The following is a 27337-nucleotide window of genomic DNA, read 5'->3' on the forward strand; positions in this document are numbered from 1 at the left end:
CGACAATTTCTAATGGAAATTAAGAATAAGCCTGCCTTGTTAACACGTTTCATTCGTTATGTGATTATGAGTCTGATTATGGGAGCTTTATTTTGGCAGACAAGTACGGATGAAGCAGGTGCCGGTGTATTTCCGGGTATTCTGTTTATTTCTATTATTACGATTGGTTTGGGTTCTATGAGTACTTTGCCCGGTATATATGAGACTCGACAAGTATTCTACAAACAAAAGGATGCCAATTTCTTTGACCCACCTCCTTATATACTTGCACAAACTGTAGTAGACTTTCCACTTACCTTTTTAGAGTCTTTGATATACTCGGCTATTTTGTATTTCATGGCAGGTTTGAATTCTGCCGATGGTGGAAGAAAGTTTGGCTTCTTTTTATTTGCAATGTGGATAATCGATATGGCTATGAGTACTATGATTCGTATGATTGGAGTTGGAACGAGATCTTTTCATGAAGCTACTGCAGTTGCTCCAGCTATTATTATATTAAATGTTGTATTTGCAGGCTTTATTATTCCTCGAAATGATATTCCTGGTTGGTGGATTTGGCTTTATTGGTTGAGTGCTTTTAATTATATTCTTGATTCCGTCATGATCAATCAATATGTGGGACTCAAGCTCTATTGTTTGAGTAGCGAATTTGTTCCTAAACTTCCTACCCCTTTTGAATCCTATGAAACATGTCCTGTAAGTACTGGAGTTGCTTATTTAAAGGAGCGTTATGGTATTTTTACTGCAGTTTATTGGAAATGGTTGGACATTGTTATTGTCGTTGGATTTTATTTGTTTTTCTTATCTCTTTCCGCTTTGGCTTTAATGTTTATCCGATTCTCTACCAAAGCTTTTATTAGACCAGAAGGCTCCTCACCATTGGAAGAAGAACGTCTTGAACATTCTTTAAGAGTTAGTCAAATATCATTACCACGTTTAGACTCCCAAAGCGTCTCCACATCTCCTCAAGGCAATGATGAACAAGTTGTAGTCAACCCAAGAATAGAACAAGATGCTGTTGATATGTCTGTATTGAACAATGAAGTTGGTACAGAAGAAGAACAACAAGATGCAAGAGTGGTAGATAGACAATCTACTGAAAGTAATAGAGCGGATAGTTCAGTAGCTATGAGAAGTTTTGCAGCTCATGATATTGGTTTTCGTCCAGTTTATATGACTTGGACCAACTTGAGCTATTTTGTGAAGGTTTCAAGGAAGTATGCTAAAGAAAAGACTGGTCAAGATACCAACGAATTGCAACTTCTACATGATGTCAATGGATACGCAGTTCCAGGTAGAATGATTGCGTTGGTTGGAGCATCTGGAGCAGGAAAGACTACTTTATTGGATGTATTGGCTCAAAGAAAGACACAAGGTCGCACTTTGGGACAAATTTTACTGAATAAGAAGCCTATCGATCGATTCTATCGAAGAATTGCAGGTTATGTGGAACAATTTGATATACACAACGAATACGCTACTGTAAGAGAAGCTTTAGAATTTTCTGCCATGTTGAGGCAACCACATGAAGTAACGAGAGAAGAAAAGTTGTTAGCAGTAGATAGAGTTTTGGATATTCTTCAATTGAGAGAAGTGGAACATCGTCTGGTTGGTTCAGCAACTTCCACAGATGCTGGAGGTATTTCAGCTGAAGCAAGGAAGAGGTTGACAATTGGGGTGGAGTTGGTTAGTCGTAGTTCGGTTTTGTTTTTGGATGAGCCAACTTCAGGTTTGGATGCTCGTGCAGCTCTTGTAGTGATGAAGACAGTTCGTAGAGTGGTTGATACTGGGCGTACAGTCATTTGTACTATTCATCAACCTTCGACTGAAATATTTGAAATGTTTGATGACTTGCTGTTATTACAAAAGGGCGGTTATACGGCATACTTTGGTCCATTGGGCCATCATTCCCAGACTATGATCGACTACTTTACAAGAAAAGGAGCTTCTCCTCCCAAGTCTGAAGAGAATCCTGCTGATTGGGTGTTAGAAACTATCGGTGCAGGTATTGGACGAGGAGGACCCAAAGATTGGTCTTCAGTATGGAGAAGTTCATATGAGAATCGAAAATTATTGGCTCAGTTAGAATTGCAGCCTGAGGAAGAAGAAGAAGAGAAGAGACAGGACGATAACGAGAAGGATCATGAACAATTGGATTGGAGTCATATTCAACCCATTGTTCCATCGGATGCTGAGCCTATAGAGTTTGAACGCTATATGGCATCTACTTCCAAAGACCAGTTGTATCAAGTAATCAAGAGAGCCTTTATTGTATATTGGAGAATGCCTTCTTACAACTTTGTTCGTATAATGATGGCTATATTCATGTCATTAGTTATTGGCTCAGCTTTCTATAAAGAACCAGCTGATCAAAAAGGAGCGGAAGTAGGAGTTGCAGCTATTTTTATGGGTGCTTTGTATGGCATTCTTCAACTCACTTCTGCCATTCATCCTATAGAAGATGAAAGAGATGTCTTTTATAGAGAAATTTCTTCGGGAACTTATCGTCCTTGGGTATATTGGGTTGCTATTACAATGGATGAAATACCGTATGCTGTATTTTCAGGAACAATATTTACTGTATTCTTTTATTTCTTGGTTGGTTTTCCGGGAAATCGATTTGGCCAATTTTATTTGGCTTTTGTGTTCTTTATGTTGACGGCCATCAGTATTGGTCAGTGTATCGCTATATTAGCGCCTAATCAACAAGTATCTCAAATGGTGGCTCCTGTTATCAATTCATTGATGTTTGTATTGGCGGGCTTTATTATTCCCAAGCCATCTATTCCTAATTATATGATATGGTTATATTGGGCCAATCCTTATTCTTATGCACTGGAAGCTTTGGCAGTTGATATTTTACATGATAAGGTAAGTCTAGAGTATGCATATATTCAAAATAGAGTATAACACACACTTGTAGAAATACTATTGTACAGCTTCTGAATATTCTGCATTTCCCAAACCACCTGGTGTTAGTTGTAGTTCACTAGGTTACTCACCTGCACCTTCAGGAACAACGTGTACTGCAAGAAATGGAACAACATTTGATACTTGTTGTCTATTTTGTCAAATAACAAGTGGGGATGATATTATGAGTGAATATGGTTTGAGTTATCATATGTTGTGGATTGATATTGGTGCTTTAGCCGCTTATGTAATTGGCTTTCGTCTCTTAGCGTTGATTGGTATTCAATATGTTCATTATATCAATCGTTGAAGAAACAGTCTCTTCTGTTTTGTCTCTTTATGTATAAATTTGTTCAAGTTGACGCACATGGTTCCTTCCTCCCCTGAACTTTTTCTTCCCATTGATAATTGTTCCTTGTTGCAATGATATATTTTGTGACCATATTGTTGAGTCGAAGAAACCAAAAAATACCACAACTAGCAAGAATTATAGAAGAAAAGGACACAATATACCACAAACAAGCTTTCATTCCACTCGCACTATCTCGATACAACGGAATATTCAAATTGGTACCAAAACTATTGGCCGACTAGTCGTCACACAGTCCACATAAAATAAATGTGTCTCTTCTCAAGTGACTACTTACCGTTGAACCGATCAATATGGCACACAACAAAATGTTGAAAAAGAAACTAAACACGATGAGTTTTGTTTTCTCACAAAGTATCCGATGATGATGAACCAGGTTTTGTGATTCCAACCCATTTTGATAGCAACGAACACGCTTTCTTAATTCATCCAGTTGCTATACAACATAGGCAATTCATTCTCTTTTCTGTCTTGCGATTGGTCTTACCTTGAATAACGAACAATGTTGTTGTTTTCCATCCATTATTATCTGCCAACTCGTATTATTGTGTTTGGTTTGTAAAGATAGTTGAATACAATGCATATCCAATTCTTTTTGGACAAGTTTCAATAAAGGACAATGGTTGACAGCTTTCACATACACACTCTTACAAGGACTATGCATTGCGTCAACTATATGTGCACAAGAAGATATTTGTCTTCGATATTCAGGTAAACATATCATCAGAAACAGGATATAAAAGCCAATAGTGCCTAACCACGAAGAAGTTTGGAACCATGGGCATCGTTGCACTTCTTCTTCCAGAAGAATCCGGTTCACGGGTCTAGGACTATCGATCAACAGCATCTTATCCGACAGAATAATAGCTTTGTATCCCGCACTACAAATGTATACGCTCTCATTCTCTTCTTCCCATACACAACAAGGTTCTTGTGAAGCTAAGAAGCGTATAAAGCTTTGTTTCATTTGAAGAACTTCCCAACTGGATCTCTGTTTCAAGTTTTTCAAATAAGGTTCAATCAAAGCTTCTCTAGTAGTAAAATAACTATGAATCTGCCCATTAGAACTCACTTGTGTGATGGAATATTCGAGAAGAGGATACAAGTCTCCAGCAGTCATAAGATACCCAAGATTCCCTAATCAATCACACAAAACAACAGGACAATCCTTGACAATTGTTGTTGGTGGAAAACAAGGATGTATGATCGGTTGAAAGTAGTTCCTGATGATTTGATCCAAATAAATAAGGACAGAAAAGTAAAGAGGTTGGAACAAAATGATATTCTCAGTAAAGCAGTACAGCAACCAGGAGGTAAGAGGCAAGGAATGGCTGTAGTTGATATTTTTTCATTGGACCTTAGATGTATTTTGTTGTTTCTTGAACATTCAACTGATAGTAAACAGTGAAAGAGCTATTCTTGGGAACATCACTAGTGTGGAATGCATCGAATTGTGTCGGTTATTAGCAGGTCATTTGGTTTGGTTGGAAGAGGAATTGTGTGATTTCCGATTGGAAGCTATTCTGGGAGCACTGTTGTGTAGTTCATATTGTGAGTGGACAGCGTGGGAAAGAGAAAAGGAGCAATTCACACAACAATGGAACGCGTTGGAGAACTTGTCTTCTTTGGATACGTGGAAATGGGCTCTTGGTATAAGAGAACGAGTAGAGACTATGTTGCAACGTGTAAAGCTGCTCACTTCCATATTTACTACACTCCTTTCAGCCAATGCAACTCACTTCAGTAACTTTATGGTCGTACAAGATGATAAAGAATGGGAAAAGTTGTTGAATGAGAAGCAAGATATTGTGGGGTATACTTTGGAAGCAGCATTACAGGTAAGTTATATAATATATATATATATATATATATAATGATATGAATCTCTTTTGAATAGAAAACTTGTCTAGTGGAAAACCAATTGGCTCGTTGGAAAGACAAACTGGATAGTTTGGTAGACTTGTATTCAATAGGTAATGCAGCCTTTGATGCCAGAATGTGGTCATTGGACCTTTTAGCTACCATTCTCAGTGTTTGCTTTGCGATCTATGGAATGGTAAGTAGATTCACTTTTTCTTGCAATAACTTTAAGTATCTCCAGTTTTCCCAATTCTTTGGGTATTATGTACAACTGCCCATTTATAATATGGGCAACTCCAGTCAATATTATTTTTATGGAATCGCGGGAGGTATTACTATTGCATTGTCCATTACTATCTATTTCTCTTCACGTTGGTTTTTGCGTGCTTTTTATCATGTCTTCTCTTATGACTCCCCTTTCCAAAAATAAAGTATGGGAATAGTTGATTTGTGATGATAAGAAGATAGAGTCAGTAGTTCCTCCTTCTTCTAGAAGCTGCTGCTCTGCGTCTACTAGCGCCTTGTCGAGTATCTGCTGGTCTCGAACTAGATTTTCGTTTCCTTCTCTTGGAAGGTCTTTTTGTCTTTAAATCAAAGTGAGTTTCATTCTCCAATACTTCCTCTTGTTGTTGAATGGATAATATATTCTGATATTCTTCTTTACAACTGGGGTCATAAAATTCCTCTAAACCAACCATTTCTCAAAGCGCAAACCAATCAACGATGCAAAAGGAAGAAAGACTTTTATACGAATCCATAAAGTTTGGCGCCATTTCAAAGAAATAGCATTTTTTTCTAAACCCAATTGGAAAAGAAGAATTGTGAAAAGAGAGAGAGAGAATGTGGAAGGAAGAGCAATATGCTGGTGTTTCTATACCCAACGACTGTTTACCTTTTACAACTGAGCAACACATGCTTGGTGTAAGTTTTGTTAGAGTGTTAACAAGAAACTTCTCACTCCTTTATGCTAGACCACTATTATGGCGGTAGAGTTTGATGGTGGAGTAGTGTTGGGTGCAGATTCGAGAACTACGACTGGAGCCTATATTGCCAATCGTGTGAGTGACAAAATAACCCCACTTTCAGAAAGAATATATTGTTGTCGTTCTGGTTCAGCAGCGGATACACAAGCGATTGCCGATTATGTCCGTTACTATTTGTCCATTCACCAGTTAGACCTGGATGACTTGCCTTGTGTGAAAACAGCGGCCTCCATTTGTCGCGAGCTTTGTTATTCCAACAAGGATAGATTACTTGCTGGTATAATCTGTGCTGGTTGGGATCCCCTTTACGGTGGTCAAGTAAGAAGAGAGAAGGGCCTTTTTTCATAAGTATTGACTTCCTATTTTCAAGGTTTACACCATTCCCTTAGGAGGTACTATGATTCGACAACCTTATTCTATTGGTGGAAGTGGTAGTACTTATATTTATGGCTTTTGTGATGCACACTTCCAAAAAGGAATGAGTAGAGAGCAGTGTATCGATTTTACAAAAAAAGCAGTAGCATTGGCTATGGCAAGAGATGGAAGCTCAGGAGGTGTCATTCGTTTAGTAGTCATAGAAAAGCAAGGCGTTTGGAGAGAAATGATTGCCGGAAATCAGTTGCCTGTTATCTCTGCAGAATAAGAATTCCAATAAGATTGTTTCTGTTCCTTTCTTATTCCATAATGTATATATTATGGAAACCTAAAGCTGATGATGACAAGTCACTCTTATTTGTTGATTTTCTTATCCCAAAATATAAAGAGACTTGTTCAATATCTTATTGGCTTCATTCGTACCCACAATTCTTTCCATAGACAAAGCATCCAAATGGTCATAAAGGATGAGTACGGTGGGTATGAATGGTGCATTTTCTAAACTGCGAACCAATTCTTCATAAAATAGTCCATGTTCTAAACAAGAATTGAGTTGAAACTTCAAAATACCACAAGACTTACCAGGCAATTGATAAAATATCAAGTTGGAAATACCGGATAAAGTTTCTCTATAATAGAAATAGAATCTTTCTGTCATCAAATAAAATTGTTTGCTATTCGATACTCTTTGAATATTTTCACTATATGAAGACTTTACAACGTACCTGTTATCTTTCTTCACTTGAGCAATATGTTTTTGACTGGAATATTCACATAAAGTCTCAAATGACAATTCGCCTGATTTTTGTTTTTGATAGAATATATTCCTTATCTGTATATAGTCAAAATAACTTGGAATAAATATCAATGTTTGGTTTCTATGGATTGAATAACGAGATAATACTTTCTCTATAAAAAACTATAACATTCATCAACTATATAAAGGTTATCCCGGCATGACAACTTGCAACTTACCTCACGTCTACATACGACGGAATCCTTTAAACTGTTACTTGGAGGAAGTTTCTCAAATGTTTGACGAATACGAATGCTGATTCTCTCTTTCCAATCCTTGTTAGATACAATGCCTAAATGATGAGGAATATATCTTGCTTTTCCTTCTATATTATGACAATGAGTTCTAAATAGCGATAATAAATGATGAAAAATATAGTTGCTTATAAAAATAGTTTGTCGATAGTATTTTGTCTTTGCTTCCAATGCTCGTTGAGTAACACGAGAGATATCCGTTCCATGCAATCCTTTAGGCAAATGATTCATTCGCTCAAAGACACAACGTAAGTGTTCCCAATTCTAAATCTATTCAGTTGTTCATTACGATATTTATCGAGTCAACTTACTTGCATCTCCATCACATCTGCACGTTCTACAATACATATTTCAATATTGGATAACAAGTCAGCACCAGAATGCTTAGGAGACTTTTCCAAATCTTCCCTTTCCATGAGTCTTTTTAAACCCAAAGGTGAAGCTACAATCATATCACTATGATAATAATCACTAAACAACTTTATAGAAGCTCCCATCCTAATACCCATACTAAAGTCATCATCGGTATTTCCTTGAAACACTTGAATGTAATCCAAAGGTTTCGAAATATCTTCTTTTAGACTCTCTTCATAAAATTCTCTTTGAAAGCGTTCATAGTTCCTGATAAATCTATCTTTCAACAACTCTAACAACATAGAAACTACATCATAAGCAACATTTCTCATAGGAAGTAGTATCAATACTCGAGGTCTAGTAAAGCCTTGGTCTTTAAGTCTCTCTGATGATAATAGAGAAGATGGTTCAATGGTTTGTTGTATTTTGTTGTTGCGTATTATTCGTTGACGACATCGTAATATATACGTGATAGCATGTGCTAAATAGATTGGTCTGACTAACTTGGATTGTAAACAATAATCAGGTAATTCTAATATACCATCCATCCAGTGGGAACAAACTAAACCTGTCCATCGTTCTTCCATTCGAGTACAGACTTTAGGGTTTCCATGGATTGGTTCACGTAAAGATACAACTCGTTGAATCATCTTCTGTTTCCATCCTAAACTTGATAAAGAAAGGCGTTCGCCTTGTTGAAAACTGTTGACGATACTTCTATCACTATATTTAGAAATGTACCAATCTACGGCATCGAAAGAATCTAGTTTCTGTCTTTGTCTAGTATAGAGTGAAGCACTATCTAAGTCTGTATCCGGTAAATGTTTTTGAAAGTGTTGTCTTTCTCTTTCCATGGCAGATGCCATATTTGTTGACTCTCTGGAACACTCAATTTCTTCCAGTTGCACTTTAGGCGCCAAAACGGATTTTCTCTTCTCTTCACTATCATTCAATGACTGAGAAACTGATGAATAGTTGGGGTTTGTGGATAACAATTTCTGCAACTTTTCCAAGGGAGCTTCCAAAGACTCTTCATCATATGGTGACATTAAGTGTTGCATAGCTTGGGAATCTGAACAAGTTTTTAAGTCGTCTTGTTCCCATTTCTTCAACAGTTGTCTCTGAGAACGTAAACCTTTATTCCTTTTCCAACTCGTCTTTAATAACTTTTGTGAAGGATCTCGCTTCCTTCGCATATTGCTCGTCCACCCCGATACAAATTCTTTGATCGATCAACACACTTTTGAAAATATTTGTAAATTCTAGTCATTTGTTGAACAACTGCCACTAGCAATTAGACTATAGGTGAATGAAAGAGAAGTTTTTACAAGAATGAAGCGAACGAGATGGAAGCAACCTATTGTAGGAGAAGCTTGCGCAAAAGAGTAAAGATTGTTCAGGAATCTAGTGAATATGACTTTGAGGAGAAACGAGTCCAGTGTTTATATAAGGGCAACTTGGAATATTTCTTTCTTTCCCTATCAAAAATAAACTAACTGGCCAATCATAAGGTCCTAACTAACCACAATAAAGGAAAAGTGGTGAGAACAACCCCCACTCTCTCATCTTCCACGGTCGTTCAAAAGGCTCCAAGAATTGTAAGTTTAGAAGCTATCTGCTGCTTTTGTCACTTCCAACTGGCCCTCCTCCTTGGCTCTTTCTTAAGAGCTCCTCCATTTCGTCAATGGAAATACTGTCAACTAAAGATGTATGTTTTCGTTCCAGTGTTCTCAAAATCCTTCGAACTTGAGACTCTGATAAATACTGTTTCAACAAGTTTTCTAAGCGTGTCCAATAATCAATCTCCTCTATTCGAGTATCCATTCTTTTTCTCTCTTTCTTTATCTCTCTCTCTTTCTCTATAAGTTGTTCCCTTCACCAACTCAAATCGCAACAACAATTTGTGATGAATAATTAGAATGTAAAAGCATTTATTGAAGCTTGAAGAATCTCGTAAATTGTTTGTGGCTTTCTTATGTTGTAAAACAACCCAAAGTCTATTCAACCGAATAAATGTATCATATGAATAAGCTGCATTTGGTTGATACAAATGAAGTGAATTCATAACCAACTCACTTGTTTGACGATTCTAGTCGATAAATCACAAATCGTTCTAACAGAACGTCCCAGAAAATCTTCCTCAATTCCATTGGGAAACAAAACGATTTGATGGAAACTGACAAGTGTAATGCCAGTCCAACTATCATTCAAAGTACTCAGTCTAAAAAGACGCAAAACTTCTGACTCGGAGTTGAATCAGATGCAACCTTTGAGTTGCGAAGAAACTTCAAATATCAAGTCCTCTACAAACGTTTTCAACTTTGAGGTTTCCAACTTTCTAAGAGAAGCTATTTTTAAGTGTATAACTGGTAGAAACTCTCTACTGGAAGCAGCAAACTTTGAATATAGAACTGTTCCAAGTTTTATTCAACTTCTTGATAAGCTCGATGATAGCTGTAGGGGTTGGTTGTTAGAAGATTGCAAGTTTGTCAACCTTAACCTCCCTTGGACACGTTCAAGTCTACTTGGTCACCTTGAAGTATTTTTTACGGAATATCCAAAGTTGTTTGAGCATGTTGTGATATGTCGCTCAGAGACAAAGCTTTCTCAACTTTGTGAAGCTTTGAAGAGTTTTTTGAAAACAGTGCCAACATTATCTGCTAAAAGACTACTTTTCCTTCAAGTTGATGATAAGGATAGTTCTTCTATACTTGAGTTGTTATCTATTCTTTTTCAAAAAGGATATGGTTCATCATTTCTTTATATAGACTTGGATATGTTTGACTTATCGAAGAGTTGGACTGTACTAGTCACTTGTCTTCAGTTGATTTCACGAGTTGAGTTTTTTGCGATGAATAGCAACAAAATTTCCAATGAGCAACTATTGATACTTTTGAGAATACTACACAAGGCCTTTCTTGGTTCTATTCATGCTTCTTTATGTGATCAATGGAGAATACCTCATTTTTTTTATATTTTAGAATTCTGTCAAACGAAACAAATATCATTGAAAGCAAGTTTTGATTTTCTGAGTTTGCAATTATTTCGTATTAGCTTTGATGCTTTTGAGCCTTTTTGGACGACAAGTGAAGTTGAGATGAATCTTTCGTTGAAATCTATTAGTTCAGAAGGAGCGCAATATTTAAGTGAAGCATTGAAAGTCAACAATACATTGACTGAATTGGATATTCGTAGTAATAACATTGCGTCAGAAGGAGTGCAATATTTAAGTGAAGCATTGAAAGTCAACAATACATTGACTAAATTGGATATTCAATAATAATAACATTGCGTCAGAAGGAGTGCAATATTTAAGTGAAGCATTGAAAGTCAACAATACATTGACTAAATTGAATATTGGTGATAATAACATTGAGTCAGAAGGAGCGCAATATTTAAGTGAAGCATTGAAAGTCAACAATACATTGACTAAATTGGATATTCGTAGTAATAAGATTGCGTTAGAAGGAGTGCAATATTTANAGTGAAGAATTCAAAGTCAAACAAAACATTGACTGAATTGGATATCAATAATAATAACATTGATTCAGAAGGAGTGCAATATTTAACTTTGAAGCTATTGAGAAAGTCAACAATACATTGACTAAATTGAATATTCGTTATAATAACATTGCTTCAGAAGGAGCGCAATATTTAAGTGAAGCATTGAAAGTCAACAATACATTGACTAAATTGAATATTCGTAGTAATAACATTGCGTCAGAAGGAGCGCAATATTTAAGTGAAGCATTGAAAGTCAACAATACATTGACTGAATTGGATATCAATAACAATAACAATGCGTCAGAAGGAGTACAATAGCAAAAGTGAACGCATATGAAAGTCGAATCAAGACATTGACTAAATTGAATATTGGTTATAATAACGTTGATTCAGAAGGAGCGCAATATTTAAGTGAAGCATTGAAAGTCAACAATACATTGACTAAATTGGATATTCGTAGTAATAAGATTGAGTCAGAAGGAGCGCAATATTTAAGTGAAGCATTGAAAGTCAACAATACACTGACTAAATTAGATATTAGTTATAATAACATTGATTCAGAAGGAGCGCAATATTTAAGTGAAGCATTGAAAGTCAACAATACATTGACTAAATTGGATATTGGTTATAATAACATTGCGTCAGAAGGAGTGCAATATTTAAGTGAAGCATTGAAAGTCAACAATACATTGACTAAATTGAATATTCGTCGTAATAACATTGATTCAGAAGGAGCGCAATATTTAAGTGAAGCATTGAAAGTCAACAATACATTGACTAAATTGAATATTAGTGGCAATGCAATTCCGTCAGAAGATATACGAGCAAAAATTCACCCATATTTAAAGCGTAATCAAGAGCGATTGGCAAAGAACAAAACTTCTTTTCATGCTTGTAATATCGATGTATCTTCTACTCAACTAGCTTTGAAAAACCAAGTGTCAACGCAACAACAAACCAACTCGATGGAATTTTTTATTAGCTTAGACCAAACTTATTTACGATACAAGAATACGGTTTGGAATGAAAGTACATTGTTGTTTATCATATATATGCAACATCGAAGACTTGAATTATTTGACTCAGGTTTTCAGGCAATGATTTATCCACCATATGAAATGATGACTTATTTCGTAATGGATGCTTCAAACCAAATGGATATTCGAAAGCTGCCCGAGTACTTTGAAACGGATGATTTTATTTGTTCTATTTGTTGCTTTATCTGCAATCATCCTTTTTGTTCGGAGAACTGTAGCCATGTCTTTTGCCAAGGTTGCATTGAAAGTTGGAACAAAACAACTTGTCCAACATGTCAAACAGTTTGTACGAATTGGAAATATTCACCCCTTGCAGAGAATTTTATTTTAAAATTACGTTTGCGTTGTCCTCTTGAATGTGGTTGGCATGGAACCTTAATGGATTATGAAAAGAATCACAAAACAATTTGTCCAAATGAGATGGGTAAATGCAGCTCATGTGACTTGACAATGAAGCGATCTCAATTTGTCGATTCTCATAATAGAAAGTGTGCTTATCAACTTGTTTCATGTGATTATTGTTATTGTGACATTCCATCGTCGTTGCTTGCTGCTCATATTGCTCATGAATGTGCATCAGCTCCCATTGTTTGTAGTGCTTGTAAAGGTTTCTTTCTGACATGGCATTCTTGGAAGCTTCATATTGAGAAAGAATGCGAGAGAGTATCGGAACGATGTGACTATTATGATTATGGTTGTACAGAATACTTGGAGCGAGGTCATTTGAAGAAACATGAAACTGAAGCAATAGCTTATCATCTTTGTTTGTTAAAAGATGCTCTTCAAAAGACTCGACAAGAAGTCCGTTGCCAAAGTCTATTTTAAACTTTTTGGAATTGTGAGTTTTTATAAAAACTGGTGTTTTTTCTTATCATTTCATAAATGAAGTTTCAAAATATTCATTTGCCTGGTGAACCTTGTCTTTATCACTATTCTCATGAAAGTATTTAAAATAGCCTTGATTTCATCCAAGTGAATCAACACTATTCCTTTCATCTTTTTCTTTTGGAGTATCAAAATATTTATTTCTTTTCATAAAACAAAATATAAGCTTCTGATAATGAAACCAATTGTGGAATGGCCTCCTTTACTTGCAAATCCTGGATTCATCGGTCTTATAATGAAAACTTTTCTTCAAATCTAATCACTTACTTGTATTTCAAACCAACTATCTGATGCCTTGTGTCGAATATAACAACGATATGTACCTCCTTTGGGCTTACCATCATGAATCACTACAGCTGTCAAGTCATAAACAACACCATTGCTCTCTATTCCTGTTTTCCTTATTCAACTTGGATATTATGATTATTATTATCCATATACCTGGACAAGACATCGATAGATATTCTGTCATATCCAAATCTCGAATAGGAAAATGAACAATCGAAATATTCTTTTCCCAAACAAAATTACTTCTAACTATCAAATGAACACTTGGTTCCTTTCTTCTCCTTTCTTTACTTACTTGACAAATCTCTTCATCACTAAAATCAAACAATAAGGTAATCTTCGCAAACGATATCGATAAGAATGACCCGTTTGAACATCATGATGAAGTTCTTGTTGTACAAAACGACTCAATAATGAAGCTAATGAAACCTATGAGAATGAGATAGTACTTGTACATTCATATATTATTATCTACTACTATTCTTATTATCAAGTACCTGTGGAATCATGTTCCGTTCCAAAGAATCCTTAAACAATGGCATGGGAGGTAGTTCCAAACTAAGAAATAGAAATTGGGACAATTTGTGATCCTTTTTGATTACTAAACAAAATATGTGTCAATAGTGTGTGATCGATAGTGAATATTAAAATTTCTTACATTGTTGACTACTCTTTTCATTTGCTTGAAAAGTTTCTATTTCCATTTGTCCTTCAAATGTATTCTTCATCAACGGTTTTTGACCTATATTTATTTATATATATATATTGACTCTGGCAATTAAAGAAATATACATTACCTGCTCTCATCAAGTCATCTTGTAATGAATGCAAAAACCAAGCAAGAAACTCAACTGGATTGCCCTAAATTCAGTAAGGGTTATTTTATGCGGCATATACAACCATGGACAATGCAACTTGCTTGTTGTAAAATAGGAAATCGTTTCTTGCTTCTTTTCACAATTTCCTAAAAGTTGACAATCACTTCATTCTCTTTTTTTTCAACATGTATGGATGCTATCACCCACTTGAACCAACTCATGTGGCGAGATTTGACTTCGAAAAGGTCTCGGGTTCCAAAATTTGCGCATAAATTCTCCAAATGAAGCAATCAAAGGATGTTCTATGGTGTCTTGTTTATCCATTTGATACAATAGAAAGAAATCGCGCAAAGGTTTCTATTTCAATCGATATTTCTTCTTAGCAATCTATTCAGCTCTACTTACGATTCGAACGAGTGCTTGTAAAATAACGTTGATATAGTCGGTAGCTTGCAAGTTGCTCATTCCCAACACACCCTGATAACGAATTTTCCCTTCCAACGTTCGAAACTTGACAATTCGTTTGTCCAATTCTTCCACCTGGTCAAAGTTACTATCAGTCATCATCGTTACAACATCAGAGCACTTGCCTGAGCCTTATCCAATCGAGGATTCAACACAGCTTTTATATCTTCCAACGTTGGGTCCACCACTTGATAATTTTCAGGCAAACAATAAACCTTCAACAGTCAATGAAAGAGTCTCTCAAAGGTTCTAATAGATACTTTTTCTGTTTCCAAATGAATAAACAGGTGATGGTCATATTCGATAGCGTGTGCAAAAGCTGGTGTCTTGGGCCCTCTATCCAACAACAACGCGATAATATCATAAGCAATCTATTTACTCGTTTGATTTCTTCTTCCCATTTACCTTCCTTGAAAATATTTTCCACATACGAGACAAGCATATACATTGTGTCTTTCCAGTGTGACACAACACAACTCATAACGACGTCAGAACTTCATTGGGTCATCGACGCTACTTACTTTTTCATAGTCAAAGTCCAATACTGTTCTATCGATGGTATCCATATAAGGACATTCACGACCTGAACGAATATTTTTGGAAACAGTTGAACTCTCTTCCTTTTGCATGAACACAATATCCAGTTGCTTTACAACGCAATCCAATAGGAGAATAATTGATCATTTCTCTCTCTTTGTGAAATGATTTCTTCCAAAGCTATTTGTGTTGGCAAAAACTATGAGAAACATGCTCGAGAAATGGGTGATATGACTACTTCACGTGGAGAACCTATTCTATTTTTGAAACCTAGTTCCAGTTATTTGGAACAAGGTAATCCCATCCTATTACCTAAAGGAGCCCAAGTCCATCACGAAGTAGAGTTGGGAGTTGTTATAGGCACTAGTGCACAAAATGTGAGTGTAGAACGTGCCTTGGACTATGTGCAAGGCTATCTATGTTGTTTGGATATGACAGCTAGGAATTGGCAATCCACTGCAGCTTCCAAAGGTGAACCTTGGACCTTGGCAAAGGGATGCGATACCTTTTTGCCTATGAGTAATCAAATACCTAAAGAACGTATTCCAGATCCCCAAAAACTGGATATATGGCTCAAAGTAAGGAAATAAAGTTGTATATTTTATGATGAGTGACCATTTTGAGCAAGGTCAATGGAGAATACAGACAACGTGGATATACAAAGGATATGATATTTTCTGTTGCAGAGCTTATTGCTTATACGAGCAAATATATTACGTTGTATCCTGGTGATCTTTTATTGACGGGTAAATAAATATACAATATATGGGAATGGGAAGAATAGTCATCATGTTGTAGGAACTCCAGAAGGAGTAGGACCCGTATATGATGGTGATGTGATAGAAGCAGGTATCACAGATATCACGGAAATGCAATTTTTATGCAAAGCCAAGTCGTAGATGAATAATAAAACGATGCAGTTTCTCTCTATTTTTGTATTTTCTTCATAAAACGATGAATACTATGGCTCATCTATCATTTTCACAAATATATATATATATATATTAACTTTCTCCCATCATTCGTTGTAAACTCCAAACTACTTTTGTATACAATCCTTGTTGATTCCATCGACGTACATCTTCAGCAGCTTTCCTCAACGCTGCTTTACTTTCTTGACGAGCATACAACACTTTCATTTTCATTCTCGTAGCTTGATGACTCCATTCCATTCGTCTTCTTCTTGCTTTATCTCGAATCTTTTCTCGTTCCTTTTTCGCTCGCATCTTAATAGCACTCGTCAAATGTTGTACAAGAGGAGTGGATACAACTTTGGCAGCTCCTTTACGAAATTGTAATTCCAATGCAGCTGCTTCTCTTCTCTTCGAATAACAACGACCAATATGAGGTGACTCTACTACATGTAAAAACAATACATTGAATGCTTGTGATAACAAGGCAAACCAAAATGTTTCCCAATTGCGTCCCATCACAGCCATTCCATACATCCATAAATGACCCAATATACTATACATATTATCATAGGATTCATTTCATACTCTCCATTCTTCTACTACTTACCAATCAGGATTGTTCATAAATCGATAAATACCCGTATAAACTGGAGAATCGGTTCTAGGTTCAAAGAAAAAGTCACCATAATACCAACCATAATCACCAATGGCCATATAAGAAGACATCGAACCATAAATGGATAAAAGAATACAAATCAAACCACCGGAGAATGTCGCCCATTTGGAAGACGAAAGCATATTGGATCGAACAAACTTCATCAAAGTAGAAAAATGCTCAACAAAGGAGCCTTGTAAACCATAATCAGCAATCCACAAGCGAAATGCTGCTGAAATAAATACAGCGTGATTCATGACCAATGAAAAATTGTATAATCTACGCCATTCTAAAAAGGCTTCTTCCATAGTATACCCACGACTTTGAAACTGTTTGGTAATCCATCCATAACGTGACTGTTTGTATAAAAGATAGCCCAATCCTATCCAATGAAAACATCTCCAAAATATAACATGCATTATATAAAAAGTTTTGCTACTCGTAGAAAATATGCTGAATAGAATAAGCCAACTGAGTAAAACAAACAATGCAAAATCACTGCTTCTTAATAGAAATATGTGAAGAAGACCAGTTAACTCACTACCAGAACGAACATAATCGGCATGAATGAGAGAATCATCTCCTGTTTGAGGTATTCCAGTATTGTACTTGTCATGATTGGGTTTGGAATATAATCTCTGAATATGAGGCTCTTCTACCAACATAAGAAATAAGAGTTGACTGCCATGTGAAAATAATGAAATAAACAACAAGTTGTAGGATTGCGCTATGAGACAACTTCCATAATAAGCAGCATAACCAATAGTATACATAGGGTGAGGAAACAGTTCGAATACTCCATCAAATACCAACTCTCCTTGAATTCGAAAAAAAAAGTCTCCCCAAAACCACGCATAGTCTCCAATACATCGATGAGCTGAGACTTTGGACCAAAAACAAAATATCAAAAGGGAGAATCCTAAAGCATAACAACTGACAAGTTGCCAAGTGAATGCATTGGGCCATCGAAAACTCTTCAATGCCAAAAAGAAGAAAGCAACTCCATCATTAGCCAATATTATAGTTGCTATTCCACGAAAGACTAACCAAGACCAGAATTCGTCGGGATACGAATCCTCAGTATATTTAGATAGCTTCCTTCGATAAGGCTTGAGTAACCACACTCTAAGGTTATCTGGTAACCGTCGATAAAATGATATAAAAAGTCCTCTTTTGCTTTGACCGTCGAGAATCACACCTAGAAAGACATTATAGGCCAATCTCCAAAACAAGAATACGACAACATAGAAAGCATAATGCAGTTGGGCTGCAAATAGAAAACAATACAATAAACCCAACGTACATATATTGCTAAACACTTCAAAGAGGGTCCATAAAGTAGGATTAAGTAGTGCCTCCATCATATCGGGTAAAGGAGGAAGGAGAAATCTTTCACCACAAGCAAGAATGCCTATTCTTACTTTGGAAGGCAGTACACCATCTTGTTGATTGTTCCATGAGTCCTCTTCCCAATTAGATTGAGTTTTCTCATCATCATGGCTTTTATCTGAGTTTTCTTTTTCCTGATGGACAAGGTTCGAAGGAGGAGATTGGTTCTTTCTGTGTCGCAACGTGACTTGATCGGACATGACAAATATTCTCTTATTTTGGAATTTTCTTGTGATTACCGTCCCACGCCTGACTTTCATGGAAACAACTAGTAGACTTTATGAAAGGTTGCAGTTAAAACCCAATGCGAGACCATCAGAAATAAGAAAAGCTTTTTTACAAGTAGCAAGAAAAGTTCATCCAGACAAACAACGAGACAATGAAAACGCCAATGAAGAGTTTTGTAATGTAAAGGAAGCTTATGACCGCCTTGTAGAGAAGACTCCATCTCCAGGAATAATAGTAGAGCAAGTTCCTCTCACAGAATGGAAGAAAGTGGACTTGGGTCATTCCAATATAGTTTACCAAACCAACTGTCGTTGTGGTGGGCAACTGGTTTTGAATCAAGACGAAATCATCTCATCCCTTGATGGGTTGGTTCCTTGTGACAATTGTTCTTTGTATGTGCAAATAGTGTCACAATTCTAACGGACAGAACCATCATACAAACTTTATCGAGTACTAGTAGCAGAGTGAACATAGTCGACTTGTTCCACACGAATAGGTCGACCTTCCATAAAACTTTTCTTTGCAGCCAATGCAATGACCACAGGAGCTCTTCCATCCCAACCAGTAACTGGGACAGGTTTGTTATTCAAAATGCAATCGCAAAATTGATCGAGTTCCTCAATAAAAGACTCCGTGTATCTTTCCATAAAAAAGTGTAGAGGTAAATCTCGCATAATACTTTGACTGGTTGAAATAACTGCCGAATTGGGATAATTGTTGTTGATATGCACAGAACCTTGGGAACCAAATACTTCACAACGTTGGTCATAACCATAAACTGCTTGACGAGAATTGTCAATAGTTGCTACAACTCCATTGCGGAATTGTAATAAAACGATGGAAGTATCCACATCTCCAAATTCCTTCATTTCAGGTACACAATGAATGGCTCCAACTGCATATACTTGTTCTACTTCATCTCCAATCAAAAATCTTGCCCTAGACAGAATGAGTATATACTATAGCCCATCCAATCTAATGGATATAATGCTTACATATCAAAGTCATGAATGGAACAATCCAACCAAATTCCACCAGAACTCTTTAGATATTCCAAAGGAGGTGGAGAAGGGTCTCTACTCACGATGTGTAAAATTTGTGGTGTTCCAATCTGAAACATGAAATCAATCCTTCTTCACAATTTTCTATACACAACTTACTTCACCACGAACAATAGCTTGTCGGACTCGAGAATAATTCTGATCAAATCTTCTATTAAAACCTACTTGTAGTTTTACTCCACATTCTTCCACTACTTGTAAAGCCTCATCAATTTTCCTCAAATCGGTATCGATAGGCTTTTCACAAAAGATATGTTTCCCTGCTCTTGCGGCTTCCATGATTTGTTTGGTATGTTGATTGGAAGCAGAACATATACAAACGGCATCCACGGAAGGGTCCTACAACATATCATATATGAGGATATGTTCGATGGACTTGGAAATCAAACTGAATACTCTACCTCCAATAGCACATGATAATCATAATAAGGTTTACAACCTGTTGCCAAGCTACATCTTTCCGCCAATTGTTTTGTTCCTGAAGCTACTCCAACCAGTCTTCCCTTTTTGATGCGAAAAGCCAAGTTCTCGGCATGTACTTGACCAATTCTTCCTGCACCAATAATTCCGATATTTACTGTTTCTGAAGATTTTTCACCCAAACTAGTATCAGATACATTAGCAGTAGGTGCAACTCTCATATTCCATTGAAAAGTAGTTAAACGACGAGGACTCATAACAGGTTTGCACTAGACAACTGTCAGCACAATCTAGAACCACATATATGTGTATAATTATTACCCATGAATGTGTTGAGTTGTGCTTGCATAAGCCTATCCCTCCTTGCCAAGTACAAGTTTTTTTAGAATAAACGAGTGACCCTGCAAAAGCCATCTTCTCCCTTTTCAAGAAAAATAGAAAGAATCAATGAATTTCCAATAGAGAGAGAGATAAATCGTTATCTCGTCCATCATTCATCTATCTTTCTTTTCTAATAGTTGGTGAAGAAAGAATAGGGTACTTGATATAAGAGAGTTGGTATTCTAAAATCATTATGAAATAGAAAATAAAGGAATATGATCTTTTGATAGGAAAGAAAGAGACGAAATGATTTGTCAATACAAGTCATTCACATTTGTTCTTTCTATAGAGTTGATCATGGCCATTGCGGTTATCGGAGGAACGGCATTATTGAAAAGCAACTTGTTTGCTCATTTCCAACCAAAGCAAATAGAAACCAAGTTTGGAAAAGTTATCTTATATGTGGATGAACAACATAACTGCTTCTTTTTGCAGAGACATCACGCTGATGTGTCCCTTCAAGGGGCCTACAGTCTACCTCACCTCATCAACCACCGTGCCAACCTGGTTGCCTTGTCACAATGCGTAAGTTGATTCTGCCACTTGGACTCAACTTGTGTTCATCATCTGTATATAGAAAGTTCAATCCATTATTGCTATTTGCTCCGTAGGAAGTTTGAAGCCTACCCTTGCTCCTGGTACTATCGTCGTGCCCAACGACTTTGTTGCTCTATTCTCTCCTCCCATCAGTGTATTTGATGACAATCAAAGTCATATAGTGCCTGCAATTCATCCAAATTGGAGAGAGAATATCATTTCAGTATTGCAACAACAACAAGGAGTAAAGATTTCAACTAGAGGAGTATATGTTCAAACACAAGGACCTCGTTTTGAAACTGCTACCGAATCCTTATTTCTCAGCCAACTCGGAGACGTGGTCGGTATGACTGCAGCAACAGAAGCCGTATTAGCGAGTGAATTGGGAATACCTTATGCTATGGTATGTTCGGTGGATAACTATGCCAATGGAATAGCCTCGCAGACCCTTTCTACACAAGATTTTCAATCAAGTGTAATACAACATCAAAAACATGTGGAAGAAATAGTTAGTTATTTGGTCGATTATTTCGTAGGTAAGCCAAATGAATCATTGTATTTCGATAAATAGCAAGAATATTTCCAGGTTCATCTTCTCGCAATCCATCTGCACTTGTATCACCCGTTACTTTGGATACTAGAGAACTTGTAGATGTTATCATTCATGCGCAATGGATCATAACAATGGATGACCAAAGTGCTCTCGTATTGCCAAGTATGAAGAAAAATAATCATTCTATGGAATGCTATTTAAAGGACCATTCTCTTGTCATACATAATGGAATCATTCAGCATATCTTGCCTTTTGAAATAGCTCAAAAGAGCTATCAAGCAAAAGAACAAGAATATCTAGACAATCATTGTCTATTGCCAGGATTCATCAATGCTCATAGTCATGCAGGGTTGGCTTTCTTTCGTGGAATGAAAGAAGAACAAAATTTGAATAAATGGCTAAGAGAAACTATTTGGCCTATGGAAGATGCCTATTTACCAATCTATTTGAGAGATGCTACTTTTTTGGCTGTTGCTGAAATGATTAGAAGTGGTATTACTTGTTTCAATGATATGTATTGGATTCCAAGAAATACTTGTGAAGTAGCAACACAAGTTGGCATCCGTGCTATGGTAGGAATAGTTGCGATAGAATTTCAAAAAGAGTGCAACAGCACTTTGGAATATATAGACAAAGGACAAGATGTTTGGCAAGAATTTCAACATTGCGATATTTTGCATTTTTGTTATGCACCGCATGCACCTTATACAGTGAATGATCAAACTTGGGTAAGTCATGAATATTTCAAGTTACTAGACAGTTTCAACCATTGGGCTTTTGTATCATGATAGCAAGTGATCATCCAAAGGAGCTTATCTAATGGTCTACCCATTCATACGCACCTTCATGAAACCAATGAAGAATGTGATGCATCGATGAATTTGGATCGGGTATGGATATCGTTCTTATATATGTTGTCATTATTCCGAGTTGTGAATATTCTCTTTCTGTGTGTTGTTAGCAATCCTCTGTTTGTCACTTGTCTGAAAGTCCTGAAAGACCTTTATCTAATTTGAAGAAACTGGGTCTGTTGAACTGTCATGTCATTGCGGCACATATGGTAGAAGTGAATAGAGAAGAATTAGAATGGCTTGCTACTTGTAAGCAGTTTCATGTAGTGCATTGTCCTACATCTAATATGAAATTGGTAAGTAGACTATATCAGTTATACAAATAAACCAAACAAGACTCGAATAGGGTTGTGGATTTTGTCCTATTGAAAGATTATTGGATGCTGGAATCAACGTGGCATTAGGAACGGATAGTTGTGGAAGTAATAATTCGTTGGATATGCTACAAGAGATAAAGACCGCAGCTTTGTTATCCAAAGGACGAACCAAAGACTCAACAAGCGTTCCTGCATATGGTTGGTTTTAATTGTTGCTTTCATTTAAATATTCAATAAGTGGGTAAAAATGGAATAGAAGCGCTATCTATGGCAACGAGTCGTGCAGCTCGAGCCCTAGGTTTAGAAGATAGAATAGGAAGTCTTACTCGTGGAAAGGCAGCCGATGTTATTGCAATAGATCTTAAGAGCTTTGTCGAAACAAGTCCAGTAAGCGAATTATCTTTTATGCAACAGACAAGTTGACCCTACTGAGGTATACAATCCGATGTCTTCTATTGTTTATTCAGCCAAGCGAGAACAAGTAACTGATGTTTGGGTACAAGGAAGAAGGCTATTGAAAAATCGAAGTTTGACCACTCTGTCCTTGGAAAAAGTCTTGAAACATGTCGACAGGTTATATTATTCTACTACAAAGCTTCATATTATACTGACAATGGAGTGGGTCTTAACTAGGTGGCAAGAGTTTCTTGCCAGTCAGTCAAGTGTCGAGAAAGTTGGCAACCATAAGTAACTCCACTGCCATTTCTGGAGGAAATTCAAAAGGAGGCAAGTTTCCTTCCGTTTGTTCGTACATAATATGATAATAAAAGTATTCACAAACTTTTTCCAGCAAGTGTCCAGGTATTTCATTGAGTATCATTTGTCCTGTTTTAGCTTCCGAGAAGTCACCTAGACAAAGTTGACACAAGTTTTCACCTTTACATCCTTTACCTACTTTCCAGAGTTGTTTTCAAGAATTTGGAAACTTTTGCGCATTCTTCTGCAACATAAAATTCAAACCCGTCTGAGCTTTTCAACAATACGTAGCCTTGAGGTACCTTCCTCGTAAGAAGTGCGCCTTTTTCATTTTTCTGTGTCATTTTTTCTTTGTCCCCCAAAAAAATCTGATTTTCTTCATCATCTTTGGGAAAAAGTAGTTATGAAGGCATGACAAAGAAGACGGGATACAATGGAACTACATAATCTTTCCTAGAAATAATTTGAGACAAACTTAGTTGTTGAGACACTACTATCTTTGATCCCATTTCATTCTCTGCTATAGGAGAAGCTTCTATATTTCCATTCTTGTTCGAATACAGATATTCTACTGCACTATTCATTTCTTCCAAACAAGGAGTCCAATTAGTATAATAGAAAACTTTTAGATGTTCTTGATGATACAAGCCACGATAGTCCCAAGGCGCCCTTTTGGAGAATAACAAGGCCAACAATTCACAAAGTTTTACATTTTCTACACAATTCTCCAACAAGTCACTTTGGCCCTCATAAACAGGGTAGACAAAAAGTACTGGCCAACTTAACTCATCATTAGATAATATTTGTGGTTGGAAGTAGGATGACCACTTTTGAGTGACAAACAAAGGCAATCCTAAACGTATATTTCTATCTTTCAAAGCGTTGATGAGACTTTGTAAATTTGTTTTCTTTTCTAGTTGTAGTTGCACTTCTCTTCTCTTTTCTTCTTCTTGTTGTCTACTTTGTGTTGCTATTTTCTCTTCCAATTCCACTATTCTCTTATATTCCAAAGCATTATTTTCTTTGGCTTGTTGTAACAATACTTGTGCTTGTTTCCACTTTTGAATAGCCAAGGCAGCTATACAACCTCTATTATATTCACTCATTCAATGGACTGCAATAACATCCACCATTCTTCAACACTCTTACCTATAATAGGACTTTTCAAAAGTTCCCAACGCTAGTGATTGTTGACAATCTTCTAAAGCTTTTCCATAGTTTTTCAATGCTAGTTGTGCTGCTGCTCTATTACTATACAACACACAACCTGTCCAAGGGTCCAACCCTGTTTCCTTTTGCCATTCGTGTAAAGCTTTTGTATAACAGTCGATAGCTTGTTTATACTTTCTAGAGTTTTCCTTTGAGTCTAACATTCCAAGTATTCATATTCTTACTTTTTGATATAAAAAGCTTTTCCTTTTTCTTGCCAATCTTGTATCTTTTCTGTTGTACTCGGTTCATCAAAAGCCAAGTGTGAGAGTGCACCCAAACAAGTCTTTTCCGTCTCTTCGTCTAGTTCTTGAGGTTTAGGTAAAGAATAGTTACTGGGACAAAACAGTGGTATATCATTCCAATCTATTTCTTGTTTCAACTCGACTCTTTCCATATGATTTTGCATTGTTGAGAGAACAAATGGATTTCTTGAACGATTCCTTTCCATAGAATGTTGGGATTGGCTATTTCCTTATTCCCATGACAAGTGAACCAAATACCCCATAAATAAATACGTAAAGTAACCATAGGATATTTCTTTCTTCTTTCAAGGTTATCTTTTCTCTTGATAATTGGATGATACTCCCAAATATCACTCATCACATAGAAAGGTTTTTCATTCATACGACATCCACGTTGAAACACCCATTGTTGAAAGAATCGATTACATATCTTGACAAGTCGAATATGTTTCATTCTATCTTTCTTATTTTCATAATATTGCAAAACATCTTTCCAAGTGGTTTCCTATACAAAAAGAAAAGAGAGAAAGGAACAAAACACATTCTTCATCCTACCTACTTACTTCACCAATGCATAGGCGTTGTATCATCAAGTCTTCATATTTTCTTAAAGGACGAGTACCCAAACGTTTCTTGTTTTTCCTAATCATACGTTGGAATTTGTTCACTTCTTTGTCTTGTTGAAAAGAACAAATCATCATCGATGATGATAGTACATGTTTTCGAATAAGTGCACTTGCTCTAGTCAAATAGTAGTCTAATAAATATTCTATATTCATTTTGGATATTGGACGAGGTATCGATTGTGGTTGTTGTTGATCAAAACAGATAAAAGTCCATAAAATATTCCAATCATTCTCCATCATCATGGTTTCTTCTTCCTTATCCACGATGGTGAGTCCAGTTGGTGAAAACCGATAACAACGATGAATAGGAGGAATCTGCATTGGAACAAGTTCTTCTTTGATGACTTTACAAGTATGTGAAATATCTATATGAAAGCGAGCTGCCAAAGTATCATTGTTCCATTCTATAATATATTCGTTGTGTGAAAGTAATCAATTACACTTTTTGCAACTTACCTGTAGAAAAGGACAATAATCGTAACCATTTGGGTGGCAACATATGAAATGTTTTGTTTTTCATATACAAAGTTTCTTCTCTACGTCTGGCTTCTTCATCCAATGGACAACCCGTTGGAATATAAGAAGCAACATCAATGATATGAACACTTACAATCACATAATGATCATTCACTCTTTCCACACTAATAGCATCGTCCAATGCTATCGAGTCTTGAGTATCAAAACAATAACTATGAAGTGAATGATGATGATTCAACTTGTGAGAACAAGAAGATTCCATTCTCTTCTCTCTTTGTCTTATGATGGGATGCATCCATTCTTCTTCAAAAGATGGTAAGAGTTGCAACTCAGTACTTGAAGGAATCATAGAACCACATTCTTCCAACAAGCAACATAAACTTTGTAAACTTGGCGTAACATTCAAACTCTTTAAAACAACTTGAGCTTCTTTGTCCAAATGGCCTTCATATAGACATTGTTCTAAATGTCCTATCCACTGAACTGCATCTACAAATAGCAATGGACTCATCGAAATCAGTCGTCCTCTTTCATAAGCACTCTTCGAATACCACTCTTCTTTATCTTTCCAAACACTATCCCATAAAAGTTTCCAAGCAAACAATGACTTACTTCTCCTCGAAGCTCTCGACTCAACTATAAAGCCTTGGCCTGGTGGACCTCTTCGAAAATGTTGCTTCAAACTCTTTAATACAAGTCCAGTGACTATCCAATGACACAAGTCTAACTGTCTTCCTGGAAATAAATATTGACAAAATAAATAACTTGGAAAGCTACGTTCATTATCCATCTTCGAAAATGACTGATACATGCCTTCCACGTGTTGGAATGAAATGGAAAACAAAATGGATTCCACTCGACTAGAAATAACACGAAAAGACTTCCATATACTATGATGAAGACTTGAATCGGATACACTAGTTGCGGTACAAAAGGACAATCCATCTGGTTGTGAACCTTCATAAATGTCCACTACATTACCCATAGAAATAATATGGGGCTTGAGTATGCCAACAACTTTTTCTTCTTCTTCTTCATCATCATCAAACAAACTAGGAAAATGACAACCCAAGACTTGCAAGACAAGGTCTGTTCCACTTCGGCGAGATAACGGAGCATCCAAAACTACGCCATGCATTAGTTTTTCATGTTCTATATAGGAAATCCAACTGTGCTTTAACAAGTTGCTTTTCGAAATAGAATGGGATTTCTTCCTCTTCATAACCGAACAAAAGCAATTCAAAAACGGTTTGTGGTAACAACGTCGATCGTGTACTAGAAATTGGGAAGACTTTCTAGTTGTTCGTTTATGATAACAAGGAGAAGTGATCCGTTTCATACG

General features: G+C 36.4%; 14 protein-coding genes across 14 annotated transcripts; 6 read left to right on the plus strand and 8 right to left on the minus strand.

The window, feature by feature from the left end:
- Positions 1-24: 24 nt before the first annotated feature.
- On the plus strand, positions 25-3411 carry Gasu_60580 (ABC transporter, ATP-binding protein; the record flags this gene model as incomplete). Its single annotated transcript, XM_005702745.1, has 2 exons — positions 25-2871; positions 2924-3411. Coding segments are annotated over 2 exons (3144 nt in total), but the record flags the coding sequence as incomplete, so codon positions are not given.
- Positions 3412-3415: 4 nt separating this feature from the next.
- On the minus strand, positions 3416-4440 carry Gasu_60590 (uncharacterized protein). Its single transcript, XM_005702746.1, has 4 exons — positions 3768-4440; positions 3558-3716; positions 3485-3500; positions 3416-3450 (listed from the first exon to the last, which is right to left on the minus strand). Exons 1-4 carry the CDS (start codon positions 4398-4400, stop codon positions 3437-3439), a joined length of 822 nt encoding a protein of 273 aa, XP_005702803.1. The 5' UTR covers positions 4401-4440; the 3' UTR covers positions 3416-3436.
- Positions 4441-4450: 10 nt separating this feature from the next.
- On the plus strand, positions 4451-5938 carry Gasu_60600 (uncharacterized protein). Its single transcript, XM_005702747.1, has 4 exons — positions 4451-4593; positions 4643-5118; positions 5178-5336; positions 5382-5938. The coding sequence occupies exons 1-4, from the start codon at positions 4479-4481 to the stop codon at positions 5568-5570; spliced, it is 939 nt and encodes a 312-aa protein (XP_005702804.1). The 5' UTR covers positions 4451-4478; the 3' UTR covers positions 5571-5938.
- A 2-nt stretch (positions 5939-5940) lies between these two features.
- Gasu_60610 (20S proteasome subunit beta 1) lies at positions 5941-6791 on the plus strand. Its single transcript, XM_005702748.1, has 3 exons — positions 5941-6061; positions 6112-6441; positions 6494-6791. The coding sequence occupies exons 1-3, from the start codon at positions 5981-5983 to the stop codon at positions 6764-6766; spliced, it is 684 nt and encodes a 227-aa protein (XP_005702805.1). The 5' UTR covers positions 5941-5980; the 3' UTR covers positions 6767-6791.
- Positions 6792-6797: 6 nt separating this feature from the next.
- Positions 6798-9220, minus strand: Gasu_60620 (uncharacterized protein). Its single transcript, XM_005702749.1, has 5 exons — positions 7860-9220; positions 7474-7812; positions 7224-7417; positions 7081-7172; positions 6798-7035 (listed from the first exon to the last, which is right to left on the minus strand). The coding sequence occupies exons 1-5, from the start codon at positions 9096-9098 to the stop codon at positions 6869-6871; spliced, it is 2031 nt and encodes a 676-aa protein (XP_005702806.1). The 5' UTR covers positions 9099-9220; the 3' UTR covers positions 6798-6868.
- A 265-nt stretch (positions 9221-9485) lies between these two features.
- Gasu_60630 (uncharacterized protein) lies at positions 9486-9830 on the minus strand. The gene has a single exon (XM_005702750.1). The coding sequence runs from the start codon at positions 9724-9726 to the stop codon at positions 9514-9516; it is 213 nt and encodes a 70-aa protein (XP_005702807.1). The 5' UTR covers positions 9727-9830; the 3' UTR covers positions 9486-9513.
- A 220-nt stretch (positions 9831-10050) lies between these two features.
- Gasu_60640 (FBox-LRR protein) lies at positions 10051-13311 on the plus strand. The gene is made up of 4 exons (XM_005702751.1): positions 10051-11096; positions 11200-11386; positions 11454-11705; positions 11747-13311. Exons 1-4 carry the CDS (start codon positions 10091-10093, stop codon positions 13266-13268), a joined length of 2967 nt encoding a protein of 988 aa, XP_005702808.1. The 5' UTR covers positions 10051-10090; the 3' UTR covers positions 13269-13311.
- Positions 13312-13350: 39 nt separating this feature from the next.
- Positions 13351-15560, minus strand: Gasu_60650 (ubiquitin thiolesterase/ zinc ion binding protein). Its single transcript, XM_005702752.1, has 14 exons — positions 15421-15560; positions 15305-15375; positions 15160-15235; positions 15025-15114; positions 14840-14974; positions 14642-14791; positions 14536-14580; positions 14414-14477; positions 14275-14358; positions 14114-14217; positions 13912-14045; positions 13770-13861; positions 13596-13720; positions 13351-13543 (listed from the first exon to the last, which is right to left on the minus strand). Exons 1-14 carry the CDS (start codon positions 15526-15528, stop codon positions 13466-13468), a joined length of 1356 nt encoding a protein of 451 aa, XP_005702809.1. The 5' UTR covers positions 15529-15560; the 3' UTR covers positions 13351-13465.
- Positions 15561-15570: 10 nt separating this feature from the next.
- Gasu_60660 (5-oxopent-3-end-1,2,5-tricarboxylate decarboxylase) lies at positions 15571-16402 on the plus strand. Its single transcript, XM_005702753.1, has 3 exons — positions 15571-16014; positions 16065-16182; positions 16235-16402. Exons 1-3 carry the CDS (start codon positions 15601-15603, stop codon positions 16333-16335), a joined length of 633 nt encoding a protein of 210 aa, XP_005702810.1. The 5' UTR covers positions 15571-15600; the 3' UTR covers positions 16336-16402.
- Positions 16403-16415: 13 nt separating this feature from the next.
- Gasu_60670 (phosphatidylethanolamine N-methyltransferase) lies at positions 16416-18790 on the minus strand. The gene is made up of 2 exons (XM_005702754.1): positions 16958-18790; positions 16416-16903 (listed from the first exon to the last, which is right to left on the minus strand). Exons 1-2 carry the CDS (start codon positions 18652-18654, stop codon positions 16441-16443), a joined length of 2160 nt encoding a protein of 719 aa, XP_005702811.1. The 5' UTR covers positions 18655-18790; the 3' UTR covers positions 16416-16440.
- A 125-nt stretch (positions 18791-18915) lies between these two features.
- Gasu_60680 (myo-inositol 2-dehydrogenase) lies at positions 18916-20580 on the minus strand. The gene is made up of 5 exons (XM_005702755.1): positions 20425-20580; positions 20085-20372; positions 19783-20022; positions 19618-19733; positions 18916-19561 (listed from the first exon to the last, which is right to left on the minus strand). The coding sequence occupies exons 1-5, from the start codon at positions 20515-20517 to the stop codon at positions 19066-19068; spliced, it is 1233 nt and encodes a 410-aa protein (XP_005702812.1). The 5' UTR covers positions 20518-20580; the 3' UTR covers positions 18916-19065.
- A 150-nt stretch (positions 20581-20730) lies between these two features.
- On the plus strand, positions 20731-23525 carry Gasu_60690 (S-methyl-5'-thioadenosine phosphorylase). The gene is made up of 9 exons (XM_005702756.1): positions 20731-21009; positions 21062-21557; positions 21608-22302; positions 22366-22464; positions 22536-22721; positions 22772-22940; positions 22999-23129; positions 23176-23315; positions 23376-23525. Exons 1-9 carry the CDS (start codon positions 20782-20784, stop codon positions 23431-23433), a joined length of 2202 nt encoding a protein of 733 aa, XP_005702813.1. The 5' UTR covers positions 20731-20781; the 3' UTR covers positions 23434-23525.
- Gasu_60700 (transcription elongation factor B, polypeptide 1) lies at positions 23303-23790 on the minus strand. Its single transcript, XM_005702757.1, has 2 exons — positions 23638-23790; positions 23303-23591 (listed from the first exon to the last, which is right to left on the minus strand). The coding sequence occupies exons 1-2, from the start codon at positions 23780-23782 to the stop codon at positions 23401-23403; spliced, it is 336 nt and encodes a 111-aa protein (XP_005702814.1). The 5' UTR covers positions 23783-23790; the 3' UTR covers positions 23303-23400.
- Gasu_60710 (uncharacterized protein) lies at positions 23686-27140 on the minus strand. The gene is made up of 6 exons (XM_005702758.1): positions 25975-27140; positions 25456-25922; positions 25166-25397; positions 24833-25121; positions 24588-24785; positions 23686-24527 (listed from the first exon to the last, which is right to left on the minus strand). Exons 1-6 carry the CDS (start codon positions 27131-27133, stop codon positions 23840-23842), a joined length of 3033 nt encoding a protein of 1010 aa, XP_005702815.1. The 5' UTR covers positions 27134-27140; the 3' UTR covers positions 23686-23839.
- Between the last annotated feature and the right edge of the window lie 197 nt (positions 27141-27337).

This window comes from Galdieria sulphuraria (genome assembly GCF_000341285.1).
Source record: "Galdieria sulphuraria unplaced genomic scaffold scaf_70, whole genome shotgun sequence".
Lineage (NCBI taxonomy): Eukaryota > Rhodophyta > Bangiophyceae > Galdieriales > Galdieriaceae > Galdieria > Galdieria sulphuraria.

Bases quoted from the DNA above. Each gene is read 5' to 3' on its own strand.
- Gasu_60670 (XM_005702754.1), bottom strand. From the start codon at position 18,654: ATGAAAGTCAGGCGTGGGACGGTAATCACAAGAAAATTCCAAAATAAG. The intron at 16,904-16,957 runs GTAAGTAGTAGA...TAATATGTATAG, and splicing joins TTTATGAACAATCCTGATTG to TATATTGGGTCATTTATGGA.
- Gasu_60620 (XM_005702749.1), bottom strand. From the start codon at position 9,098: ATGCGAAGGAAGCGAGATCCTTCACAAAAGTTATTAAAGACGAGTTGG. The intron at 7,813-7,859 runs GTAAGTTGACTC...GAATAGATTTAG, and splicing joins CAGATGTGATGGAGATGCAA to AATTGGGAACACTTACGTTG. The intron at 7,418-7,473 runs GTAAGTTGCAAG...TGAATGTTATAG, and splicing joins CCGTCGTATGTAGACGTGAG to TTTTTTATAGAGAAAGTATT.
- Gasu_60690 (XM_005702756.1), top strand. From the start codon at position 20,782: ATGGCCATTGCGGTTATCGGAGGAACGGCATTATTGAAAAGCAACTTG. The intron at 22,941-22,998 runs GTTGGTTTTAAT...AAAATGGAATAG, and splicing joins AACAAGCGTTCCTGCATATG to AAGCGCTATCTATGGCAACG. The intron at 23,316-23,375 runs GTTATATTATTC...GGTCTTAACTAG, and splicing joins GTCTTGAAACATGTCGACAG to GTGGCAAGAGTTTCTTGCCA.
- Gasu_60700 (XM_005702757.1), bottom strand. From the start codon at position 23,782: ATGACACAGAAAAATGAAAAAGGCGCACTTCTTACGAGGAAGGTACCT. The intron at 23,592-23,637 runs GTAGGTAAAGGA...AACTTTGTCTAG, and splicing joins CTTGAAAACAACTCTGGAAA to GTGACTTCTCGGAAGCTAAA.
- Gasu_60610 (XM_005702748.1), top strand. From the start codon at position 5,981: ATGTGGAAGGAAGAGCAATATGCTGGTGTTTCTATACCCAACGACTGT. The intron at 6,062-6,111 runs GTAAGTTTTGTT...CCTTTATGCTAG, and splicing joins CTGAGCAACACATGCTTGGT to ACCACTATTATGGCGGTAGA. The intron at 6,442-6,493 runs GTAAGAAGAGAG...CCTATTTTCAAG, and splicing joins ATCCCCTTTACGGTGGTCAA to GTTTACACCATTCCCTTAGG.
- Gasu_60600 (XM_005702747.1), top strand. From the start codon at position 4,479: ATGTATGATCGGTTGAAAGTAGTTCCTGATGATTTGATCCAAATAAAT. The intron at 4,594-4,642 runs GTAAGAGGCAAG...ATTGGACCTTAG, and splicing joins AGCAGTACAGCAACCAGGAG to ATGTATTTTGTTGTTTCTTG. The intron at 5,337-5,381 runs GTAAGTAGATTC...AAGTATCTCCAG, and splicing joins GCTTTGCGATCTATGGAATG to TTTTCCCAATTCTTTGGGTA.
- Gasu_60660 (XM_005702753.1), top strand. From the start codon at position 15,601: ATGATTTCTTCCAAAGCTATTTGTGTTGGCAAAAACTATGAGAAACAT. The intron at 16,015-16,064 runs GTAAGGAAATAA...ATTTTGAGCAAG, and splicing joins AACTGGATATATGGCTCAAA to GTCAATGGAGAATACAGACA. The intron at 16,183-16,234 runs GTAAATAAATAT...ATCATGTTGTAG, and splicing joins TGGTGATCTTTTATTGACGG to GAACTCCAGAAGGAGTAGGA.
- Gasu_60710 (XM_005702758.1), bottom strand. From the start codon at position 27,133: ATGCATGGCGTAGTTTTGGATGCTCCGTTATCTCGCCGAAGTGGAACA. The intron at 25,398-25,455 runs GTAAGTAGGTAG...CTTTTTGTATAG, and splicing joins AACGCCTATGCATTGGTGAA to GAAACCACTTGGAAAGATGT. The intron at 25,122-25,165 runs GTATTTATTTAT...CATGGGAATAAG, and splicing joins ATATCCTATGGTTACTTTAC to GAAATAGCCAATCCCAACAT.
- Gasu_60630 (XM_005702750.1), bottom strand. From the start codon at position 9,726: ATGGATACTCGAATAGAGGAGATTGATTATTGGACACGCTTAGAAAAC.
- Gasu_60590 (XM_005702746.1), bottom strand. From the start codon at position 4,400: ATGACTGCTGGAGACTTGTATCCTCTTCTCGAATATTCCATCACACAA. The intron at 3,717-3,767 runs GTAAGACCAATC...TATGTTGTATAG, and splicing joins AACATTGTTCGTTATTCAAG to CAACTGGATGAATTAAGAAA.
- Gasu_60680 (XM_005702755.1), bottom strand. From the start codon at position 20,517: ATGGCTTTTGCAGGGTCACTCGTTTATTCTAAAAAAACTTGTACTTGG. The intron at 20,373-20,424 runs GTAATAATTATA...ACAGTTGTCTAG, and splicing joins ACAACTCAACACATTCATGG to TGCAAACCTGTTATGAGTCC. The intron at 19,562-19,617 runs GTAAGCATTATA...CATTCTGTCTAG, and splicing joins TCCATTCATGACTTTGATAT to GGCAAGATTTTTGATTGGAG.
- Gasu_60650 (XM_005702752.1), bottom strand. From the start codon at position 15,528: ATGCAAAAGGAAGAGAGTTCAACTGTTTCCAAAAATATTCGTTCAGGT. The intron at 15,236-15,304 runs GTAAATGGGAAG...GTTGTTGGATAG, and splicing joins GGAAAATATTTTCAAGGAAG to AGGGCCCAAGACACCAGCTT. The intron at 13,862-13,911 runs GTAAGTAAAGAA...TTTGATAGTTAG, and splicing joins GTGATGAAGAGATTTGTCAA to AAGTAATTTTGTTTGGGAAA.